At 41.6% G+C, this 11015-nt stretch overlaps 2 protein-coding genes across 3 annotated transcripts in view; one reads left to right on the top strand and one right to left on the bottom strand.

Annotated features, from left to right (window-relative positions):
* The window catches only part of AP5M1 (adaptor related protein complex 5 subunit mu 1), a 14594-nt gene extending 12995 nt beyond the window's left edge, over positions 1-1599 (bottom strand). The window contains exon 1 of the mRNA XM_034768537.1: positions 1384-1599. Coding sequence (XP_034624428.1) covers positions 1384-1451 — 68 coding nt within the window. The 5' untranslated portion in view covers positions 1452-1599. The remainder of the gene's footprint in view (positions 1-1383) is intronic.
* Positions 1600-2143: 544 nt separating this feature from the next.
* Positions 2144-11015, top strand: part of EXOC5 (exocyst complex component 5) — a 40458-nt gene continuing 31586 nt past the window's right edge. The window contains exons 1-2 of one of the 2 annotated variants that reach the window (XM_034768497.1): positions 2144-2284; positions 10844-10938. In XM_034768497.1, the coding sequence (XP_034624388.1) occupies positions 2258-2284; positions 10844-10938 (122 nt within the window). In that variant the 5' untranslated portion in view covers positions 2144-2257. The remainder of the gene's footprint in view (positions 2285-10843; positions 10939-11015) is intronic. The other variant, XM_034768498.1, reaches the window with a different exon arrangement.

Raw genomic sequence — 11015 nt, 5'->3', positions numbered from 1 at the left:
AGGAGTACTTGTGGCACCTTAGAGACTAACAAATTTATTAGAGCATAAGCTTTCGTGGACTACAGCCCACTTCTTCGGATGCATATAGAATGGAACATATTCTATATGCATCCGAAGAAGTGGGCTGTAGTCCACGAAAGCTTATGCTCTAATAAATTTGTTAGTCTCTAAGGTGCCACAAGTACTCCTATACTTACCAAGCTTTACTATGGCATTTGATCAGTCACATAAGTTGTTTAATGCTTTGTATACTCTTCTGCAATTAATACTAGTCTTTAAATAATGCAAAGAGTCCAACATAAAGAAAAATTCAGATCTGTTTCTTGCTCTATTGTACCGAATAATGGGTAATGTAATGCAGATGTACTGAATTACCAAGCTTTGGGTTAAAGATGGAGTGGGAGTCTCAGTTTAGCACTTCATTGCTTTTGTCTGTTCAAGTCAGCCCCTTATCATTTGAGCAGTTATTTGAGTTTCCACGCATTACTGGAAAAAAGTACTGGCTCTCTCCCCAAAGGAAAATAGATTTTTTTTTTAAATAAATCCTTATCCCTTTTTTAAATCTCAAATGCTACTGGAAACAATTATTTCATTTGGTTATAATCCATGGACCCAGCCCTGCAACAAGCACTGCATGGGCAGACCCATGCACCAGCATGGAGCTCTAGTGAAATCAGTGAGGCCCTGTGAAGGCACAGGGGTCCATCCAGTCTGTACTTATTAGCTTGTAGAACTAGGACCTAAATAACCTTTCAGCATTTCTCTCTTCCTTAAGTGAGGATGGATTTGCAGGGCAGTGCATGTGTGTTAGTTATTTTCTAGAGAATGGATGATTTTGCTGTTTCAATGGGCTTGTCTTCACTAGAATATCATGTTAGATCATAACCTTGAGGAGTCATGATACATAATATAATGTTAGACAGGACTTTGCAATCACTATAAACGGGGCTAAATCACATTTACTATTGAGCCACTGGTCATGGGCATCCCTATTAGGGCCATGATCAGTACACAGGACATTAAACACTATTTGTCCCCATCTATGCTGACTGCAAAGTCATGTTCAACATTGTGACAGTTAACGTGCCTCTTCTAGGTCGTGTACCAACATGACCTGATTTTCTGATGAAGCAAAGACCAATGAGAGATATTTACTAGCCCTGTCAAGGTTCCCTGATGCAATGAGATTCACAACGGTTAATATTACTGGGTCTATCATAATCTGGGAGGAGCAATTTTAATAAAACCGTATTTAGAGTAAATCACTCGATGAGCTGGCTTGATTTTAAAATTTTTTTGTTTTGCCAGGTCTGCATGAGCCACCCTCACGCACACACTTTAAGCAGTAGAGACTGGGATTAACACAGACTCAGGCAGTGTTACCTGGAGAACAGCACAGCTCCACAGGCCCCTTGTTCGCAGCTGATTAGCCACAGTCCCCTCAGGGCCATCACAGACAGCTAGGAGGCCAGGGCCACTGCACTTCAGTTCATCATGCTGGACAGTTACCTGAGGTGCCTGGCATCCCAGGCCTACTGGCTGCTCAGGGCATTATTGAACAGAGACATTCTTGTCCGTCCCCCCCAAGTCCCTCCCCAGCCTGAAACAGGCACACGTCCTCCCCCCTCTCAGCAACAGGCACCCCCACAAGCCACCCAGGCGACCACCCCCTTTGCTGGACAATGCCCCCCCAAAAGCAGAAGCCTACCCCCCCCCAATCTCTCCGTCCCCTCCCCACCCAGACCAGGAACACCCTCTTCCTCTGCTCCCCAGTAAGAGCCTACGGCCCCAAACCCGGAGCCCTTCTCTGTCTCTGCCCAGCCCCCCAACTCAGAGCAGGCCCCTCCCCCTGGCCTCTACCCAGCCACAGCCCCCCCCAACTCAGAGCAGCCCCCGCCCCAAACCGGAGCGGGCCCAGCCGCAGCCCCCAAGCCAGAGCAGGCCCCGGGGCACCCGCGCCCCACGGCCGCTCTCTGCCCCGCGGAAGAACTAACTGAGGCGCCCGGCGATGGCGCGGCGATGGCGCGGCGCGGCGCGAACGCGGAGGGGGAGGGGGAGGGGGAGGGGGCGGGACGTTCCCGCCCTTCCGGGCGCTGCGCGCCGCGCGGGCTGCGGCTCCTCTGCGCAGGCCGGGCCCGTTTCCGGCGGGCGGGGGCGGGGCCGCGGCGCTGGCCTGTCAGGGGCACAATGGGCGGCGGCGGCGGCGGGGTGTGAGGGACGCGGCGAGGAGGAGCCGGGGGCAGCTGCTGCCGCAGACATGGCCGCCACTGCCGAGCTCTTCGAGGTGGGTCGGGGCGGCCCTGGGCGAGGGTGTATGTGTCCGTGTCCGTCCGTCCTGCCTGCCTCTCTTTGGGGCCTACGGCTGGAGGGGCAGCGGGGCCGGGGCTCTCTGGGGCCGGGGGATGTGGTGAGGCTCCCCAGGCTGGCAGGCAGCGGGGGGGGGGAGGTCTCGCTGAGCTACACTTGGTGTCCGAGGTGAGGGGAAGCAGAGGGTCCCGGGGGTGGGATTTCCTCCCACGGGCGGCGGGCGCTAGACTAGCTGGCGGGGGCTGCAGCCCTCAGGAGAGGAGTGGGGGTGAAAGCCGGGACACTCGAGTTCCTGGGGGCTGGTTTCCTTCTGGCCTAGTCCCCGGGGTAGCTGGTTGCTGGAGGGCCGGAGATGTGCAGTGTTGTGAGCTCAGCCTAAACTCAGTGCTGTCTTGGTTGTCAACAGTACATTCTCCCGTCCGACTCTAAAGAGCAGGCGACTTTCCACTTCGGACCCAGGTGCTGGAATGGGAAACAACAGGGGAAATAAAAGCAGAACTGAGAAGGGGTTGCTGTGCTGGGAGAAGAATAGATATGAAGGGATGGGAACATGGATATAAAGGAAAAATAGTGGGGGCTGTGTTGGGTTAGGTGCAATGGGGCATGCAGCTGCTGGTTCCCCTCAATGAGGGCTCCAACAAAGACATTCCTATTGTGTCTTGCTTTATACTGGATTGTAAACAGTTTGGGGCCAGGAATGGTCTCTTTGCTATTTGTTTGTATGGCACTTAGTCCTGTGGTCCAAGATTAGGGCTTCTAGGTGCTATAAATAATATAATTTTTCCATGGTGTGAACACTGTTGTAGTAGAGAGATTTTGTTCTTATAGACCATCTCGATGCTGACTTGCCTCCATGCAATGGCAAATGAAGTACCCAGCACATGCTTCATACATCACCTGGAAATGTTCCATGGACCAGTTTGGGAACATTTGCATTAAACCTTCCCCCTGGCCAAGGGAATAGTTATTCTGCTACTGTATTTGAATCAGATACATTGTGAATCATTATTATGACTGATCCATGTTATAACACAGTGTTTTCTGGCTTGTATCAAAAGAAAAAAGCAATGTTAAAACACTATGTTATAACTGCATTAAGGAGCCATATATTCACACCCTTTACTTTATAATTGTGTTTGGAAAAATATGTTTGCCCCTCAACCTGAAGACAACATGGTTGCATTTTGTAGTGTAGCTGTTGGATATGCATAAAACACTAGGTCTTTTCTGCATTACAAAATGGAATTGGTTGTTACGTGACAAAACATAGTTTGCAGTGGTGGTTTAGCTGTGTTGGTCCCAAGATATTAGAGAGCCGAGGTGGGTGAGGTAGTATCTTTTATTGGACCAACTTCTGTTGGTGAGAGAGACAAGCTTTCGAGCAATGAAGCGCTCTTCTTCTGGTGTGGGGAAGGTACTCAGAGTGTTACAGCTAAATACAAGGTGGAGCAGATTGTTTAGTATAAGCCGCTAACACATATTGTCAGAGACCATTCAAAGGGAAATGGCCTGTTAACACGTCTGCAATCATAGGACAAAAAAGGGGTGGTTAGATTATTGTAATAAGCCATAACTCCAGTGTTTTTATTGGGTTCATGATTTTTAGTGTCTTGCAAAGTTATGAATTTAAGCTACCAGGCTCATCTTTTGAACGTGTTGTGCAGGGTGTTTTTTTTTTTTTTTAGGATGAGGACTGAGAGGTCAGCTATGGATGAGAGGTCAGCTATGGAGTGATGGTTTTGTGAAAAGTGTTCCCCCTTGGATGACTTGTTGTTTTTTATCTTTTATCATTTTTCTGTGCGAGTTCATTTGCGAGTGTAGTTATTGTCTGGTTTCACCCACATAGTTGTTGTTGAGACATTTAGTGCACTGGATGAGCTACTCCACATGTTGTGATAGGCATCTTGAAAGATGTCTTGTGGGAGATATCGATCATCATGCCAGTGGAGTTATGTCTTCCAGTTTTGCATCTGTTTTGGCAGGGTCTAGTGCTGCTTTCCGTTGGTCCTTGTCCGTGGGGAGGTTGCTTCTGATGATGAGGTTGGAAAGTTGAGGGGTTGTTTGAAGGCCGGAAGAGTGGGCTGGGGAAAATTTCTTTCAAGATGTGGTCCCCATTGAGTATAGGTTGTAACTGTTTAATGATAACCCATATGGGTTGCAGTGTGAAGTGTAGGTGACAACTAGGTTTGTGCAGTTGGAGTGGTTTCCCACTCTCCTCTCCCCGCATTGAAGCAGATTCTCTCCGGGTATTTGGGTGGTCCATTCCATGATGGAATCTACTTCTCTGGTGGAATGTCCTTGTTCAACGAAGGCAGTTTTAAGTATGTTAAGGTGTATATCCTGGACTTTCTCCTTAGAGTAAGTATATTCTGTGTTGCCTGGCTGTAAATAAAGGATTTCTTGGTGTGGTTACAGGATCTGTGAAGGTAAGTGTGGTGATCTGTGGGTTTATTTTATATAGTTGTCTGTAGAGTTCCATTGTTGAAGCTGATTTTGGTGGCCAGGAAGTTGATGCTGGTGCAGGAGTGTTCTAGAGAGAGTTTGATGGATGGGTAGTGGTTGTTTTTGAAGTTGTGGTGGAAATCTATAACAGATGGACCTACACTCTCTCCAGAAGATGAAATATCATTGATGTATCTCAGGCATATCATTGATTTCGTGGTATATTTGGCCACAAATTCTTCCTCAAAGTGGTCCATGAAGAGGATGACATATTGGGGAGCCATCCTAGTATCCATGTCTGTTCCCATTGTTTGGACAAAGTGTTGCTGAACGTGAAATTGTTATGGGTGAGGATGAAATGGATGAGTTTGGTGGTGTGTTTGGAGTGGTTATCTGAGTGTTGTCCATTGTCTTGTAGATATTTGAGGCAGGCAGCAATGCTGTCATTGTGAGGGATGTTGGTGTGTAGGGAGGTGACATCCATGGTGCAAGGATGATGATTTGAGGGAAATTATTAATGTTGTGGAGTTTCTGCAGGAAGTCAGTTGGAGGAAGCTGGCCTTTTGTGCGGTGAGTGGTTTGAGGATGGTTTCTGAGTCCTGATCATCTGCCAATAAAAGTGCCATGGCCAGATAAGATGGATCTGCATAGGTTCCCTTGTTTGTGTATCTTGGGAAGCATGTGGAGGGTGCCTCACGTGACTTAATGGGAAATGAAGTTGTAGAGTTTCTCTTGGAGTTGTTTGTGGAAGGATTTGGTGATATTTATTTATTTATTTATTTATATGCTTAAGTACCTGTGTGAATTGTGGTATGGGGTCTTCTTTGACTTCTTCATAATAGGTGGTGTCGAAGAGTTGTTGTTTGGCCTTGTTAATGTAGTCATCGCGGTTGAGAACTGCGATGTCTCCCCTTTGTCTGCTGGTTTGATTACTGTTTGATGATTTCAGGGACTGTGTAGTTGTCCTCTCAGCGGTAGAGAGATTGTGGTAGATGTGATGTTTACAGATTTCACAATCAATTTTCCTAAAGCAATCAATGTAATGATAAAGTGTGTGATTTTATCACTGTGGGGTATCCAGTCAGATAATTCTTTTTTCTTATGACTGTTGGTGGAGATGTGTTAGTTGTGGGTTGTGTCTTTGTTGTGAAATAATTCTTTGAGGATGGGTCTGCGAAAGAATTCTAATTCTCCATGTTAGTATGGTATCAGTTTCTGTGGTGGGGCAGAAGTTCAGTTCCTTGGAGACTAAAGATAATTCAGCTCCGATTAGGGCTGGTCTTGATTGATGATGATGATGATGGGGTGTTGTGTAGTGTCTATATGGTGAGTTCTGGTGCCACGGTTTCTCCTGGAGTTGGGGTTGTGGAGTTGTTGTAGTTGGTTTTGCTTTTTGTTTTTGTGTTGGATGGCTATCATCAGGTTTTTTGATAGATGTTTTAGTTTTTTTGCATAATCCCCAGGTAGTTGTCCTGTTGTTTTTTTTCCTTCCAGTGTATGGGAGTATGTGATGATTTCTTGTTTGAGATGGTCTCTTTTGGAGTATGTAAGGTACAAGAGATGGTTCCTCAGTTTTTCTGAAGTCCTTCTCCAGAGCTGTTCAGTGTATCTGGAGTTGTATGTAGTGGTCTGATTGTTATTGATGATGTTTTGTTTCTTGCATTTGCTCAGGAAATAGATGTCGCTGTTATGTTTTGCTTCCTTTTTCTTTGTGTTGTGGAATTTCCATTTCAGATGGCAAAATTTGATATCTATCATGTACCAGAATTTGATACCTATATAGCAGCCATGTTGAAATTGTAGTGTGTAGATGAAGCCTTACCCTAGAAACCAGGTTTGAAACATTGTTCCCTAATATAGGTATACAGTCTATTTTTGTCCACTTAAGCAAATAAGTTGTAATAGCTTTTTAAATAACTGTTAGTCAATAAGCTGCTTGTGGGACCTCTCCTTCTAAAGTTTGAATTTGAAAAGTTATGTGTATTATGATGGTAACTGGGTTGAACATAGATAGAGGAAGATGTGTTACTGCCTCATTTGGGCAGAACTATGTTTGAGAGATATTTTCAACCTGATTATGCACCCTGGTGTGGACAGAGAGTTAATGAAAATTGATGAACCAGAGGGGACTTGAAGAATCGATCTATCTACTGAGCCAAAATAGAGTTCAACTATGATTATTGCTGAACTGGATTTTAACATGGTTTGATCCAGTTTGGGTCCATTTGTCCAGCCAGACCAAACTATGTTATTGCCCAATTCAACCACAATTGTCATTAAATTCGGTTGTTTTGGCACTGTAGATATGGTCCCATATATTGCTTTGGTGTTACAGGGAGGTTCAAAGCTGTACAGAAAATGCCTGTTAGAGTTCATCTGATGATATCACTTTTACAGATTGGGTGCTTAGAAATGACATTTACAGTAAATGTTATTTTCTGCAACTGTGGAAAGGAAATGTAAAATGCTTACTCAACCATCAGATTGCTCTAGATACTCTTTTTTTATTGTACAGCTGTTTGAGCTTTTATGTAATACTTTCCACTATTCTAATTCTTGCCGAAAGAGAAGCAGCAACAGATAATTCAGTACTAATATTCTTTTTGTTGTTGATGTTGTTTAAGAGCTTTTTTTGTTTGTTTGTTTCTAAAGAGACAGAAAGATTGGACAGCGATGCTTTACGGGGATATTTATGTTCAGTACATGTTAACCATCTTCATACTATAAAGGATGCACAATTTGACATGTACTGTATAGTTTCACATTCCACCAAAAAAACTGGGATATAAACTACTACAGTAGATTATTGTTCAATACAGTTGTAATAATTTAATCTATTTTCAATAAATGTTTTCCCTTCTTATCAAGCTTATACATTTGCAGTTGAATGTGCTACGTAACTCTCAAAGTGACATTATCAATTTCAAAATCAGGTATCGCATACTGCAACATCAATCAAATCAATATACAATTCACTTACTGTAACTTCTAAAATTACCATAACTTAAAGATGGGAGAAAAAACCTATTTTCTAAGTTTACATTGATCAATACTTTGTATTTCCCTTGTGTGTGTGTGTGTGTAACTTTCACACAACAATGGGGAGAGGAAAATGTGAATGTAAAATTACCAAAATTGGCCAGGAGGTAAAAGGACTCATCTGCTACATTAATGTAGTTTTACCTTAAATCAAAAATATGATTAGATATCAAGTTGATTTCTCTTGAAAATGCTGCTCTGAAGAACCAAAAGACACCCACACATACAATATTGAATGATTTCAGATTAAATACCATTTGTGGGCTTGTCATATTATACATTGTATACTGATGTGCATTTTATTCCCTGCAATATTCTCAAATGTAAAATGTACTGAAACCTATATATAAATCATGATTTAAATCACTAGTCAGGAAGACTCGATTTATTCATGGATTTCTACATAAAAGTGCATTTTTGTTGGTTGTTATAACCTTAATACATATTCTTTACAACTCAGATATAGATGTAGGTTTCATTTTTAGAAGATCCACACTACACGTTTTTAAAGTGATTTATTTTGAAAACTTTTCAGATTAGTTTTACAGCTATATCAGAAAATGAATGATTGGTTATTTCATTTTCCAAAGGTAATTGAAGCAGATATTTCTGAAGTTACTGGGAGGTGAACTATCTCCAGTTCAACAGGTTAATCATTAATATTTGGAGGATTTTCTTGCCATGCTGTATTAGGAGGAGAACATCACCAGACAGACATTTAAATTGTTGTATTTAACTAAAACAACCACGTTATGTATTCTGGATTTTTTTCTTCAACAGCAAACACATAATATTTTAACAAAAAAAGCATATGAATTTTTGAATTTAGTTAAACATTCAAGTTTTTTAATATCAGGTTTATTTTTGTTAAAATTGTTTTTAACTAAAATAGTTAAATGAAATATTAAAAAAAAAAATTAAATCAAGTCTGTCAACCAGGTCAACATGAGAAACTTAAAATATCAGTCGTCTTCACCTTCATTTTCCTGTTTCTTCATAATCTGGAAAAGAAAAACAAGCTTTCTTGCTTTTTCAGGTCCTAAATGATTTCTCAATTTGGAATGAATTAGTCCAAAGAGAGAAAATATTCTTTTTACACCGGCAGAAGAAGCTACTGTTGTTAAAAGTGAGATGATCACTTCAACACTGAATCCAAGTGCTTAATTGACTTCCACCAGTTCTCTGGTGTGACTTTCTTTAAAACATCATCAGCAAACATATATTTCTTGAGTATATGAAGTTTATTATAGTTGGCATTTTGGAGGGATGATTGCTGGATATCCATGTCATAGCCAACTCCTCTTCTTCAGCAGTTAAGGTTTGACCCTAGTACCGAGTATTGAGAATATTTGCAAGAAAACAAGCTGGAGATCGTGCTTGTCCCATTCGGTTTTTTAATGCTTGTAATTTAACTCTGTCATTGCATATTTCTCTTTTTAAGTTCTCACTCAGTTCCTTCCAAATTTCAACAGCGTCAGCAATAAAACAGCTATTTCCCTGCATTTTGTTCAAGGCTACAGAAATAGGCTTCAGGGTACTCAGCATGTGTTCAACATTTCTCTTAAGCCCAATGTTGAGAACTTTGGCTGTGACAGTGCCATCTATTTTTTCACGGTTTTGTTCACAAAATGTCATCAGATTAGGCCAGTTCTTGATATAGTGCTCAAAACAGTCCACTACTGAGTTCCATTGCATGTCTTGTGGGAGAGTTAGCTTGATTCCTCCACTTTTTTCAGAGCAGCTGCTGCAAAGTGGTTGTTACGGAAGTATTTTGCAGTTTCAACAACATTAGCCTTTATTTCTGGAACATTGAAGTCTTTGGCTAGGAGGTACATTAAATGAGCACTGCAACTGTATGTTATTAGCTTGGGACTCTCTTCTAAATTTCTTCTCATCTTGGATACATTTGCAGCATTGTCTGTGACCAAGCTGCGTACTAGACATTTGAATTTTTTATTCACAGTTTGTTATAGCTTTTACTGCTACTTGTAAGTATTCTGCTGCATGTGCATTTCCTGATGTATCAATTGTTTCTGTAAGAAAGATATTCCCTTCTTCTGTTGTCACGCAAGCACATACAACAGGATCATTATGGACATTGCTCCACTCATCAACACCCAGGTTTACAATTTCACCCTCTAGACCTTTTGCACTCTGCTCAATTTCTCTTTCATGCACTTTATCCAGCAATTTGCCTGTGACATCTGCTCTGTTGTGTGGACTGTATCCTGGTCTTAATGACTGAACCATGTTAATGAAGTGTGAGTTCTCAATCATAGGGAAAGGAGAGTTTGTTGCATAAACAAACCGGGCAATTTTTTCATCAATTACCTTTTCTTGTAATCTCCTGGTTCTTATCACAAACTTATTTATGGTTGTTTCTGAATGATGGAGATTTTTATTTTTTATTTTTGCCACAGGCGATATACTGTAGCTATGTGACATAGATGATGTGACTGAAACACTATCATTGGCAGATAACTCTGAAACTGTAGAAAATGAAGGTGGATAGTCTTAAGAATTCTGTATGTTGAGGATGGATTTTCCTAAACAAAATAAGTCAGTGCAGTTATTTAATTATTATTACCATACTGTTCATTTAGTATTACTCATTGCATTCACTGACACTGAGTACTACTTTAAAGGTGAAATTGTAAAAGGAAGATCTGCCTATTTCAGCTATTTATTTTTTATCACAACTGCATCTAAAATTATAGTACCATAGAGTAACAACTATATTTTTTGCTCAAACATGAGAATTTAAGAATAGTCCAGAAGGAACACAGACAGTCCTTAAAGAAATATAAAATAAAAAAGTTTACCTACCTGAAGATCCTGCATCTTCAGACATGTTCCTTTCATCATAAGAATGGCTGTCTGGGTCAGACCAAAGGTCCATCCAGCCCAGTATCCTTTCTACTGACAGTGGCCAATGCGTATGTGTATGGCCTTTATTGCAACGAAGTTTTTAACCACTTTCATAATGATGTGTAAACAGCAACTTAGTAAATTACCCACTGTGGCACATTGTAAAGAGTCTTTATTCTATGGCTAGGAGCCTTTTGTGGCAGATGAGTACATTGAACGCCTGGCATGGCGAATCCCTGGAGGAGGTTCCAGAGGTGGAGCAGAAGCTTTTGATCCCAAAAGGTAAATGAAAATGTGTAATTTGTTTTAACAATCTTTAATTATTCAGTTTTTTTTTACATATGTAACAGAGCTATATG

Source organism: Trachemys scripta, chromosome 4, assembly GCF_013100865.1.
Source record: "Trachemys scripta elegans isolate TJP31775 chromosome 4, CAS_Tse_1.0, whole genome shotgun sequence".
In the NCBI taxonomy this organism is placed as follows: domain Eukaryota; kingdom Metazoa; phylum Chordata; order Testudines; family Emydidae; genus Trachemys; species Trachemys scripta.
This window is presented reverse-complemented; position numbering and strand designations above follow the sequence as displayed.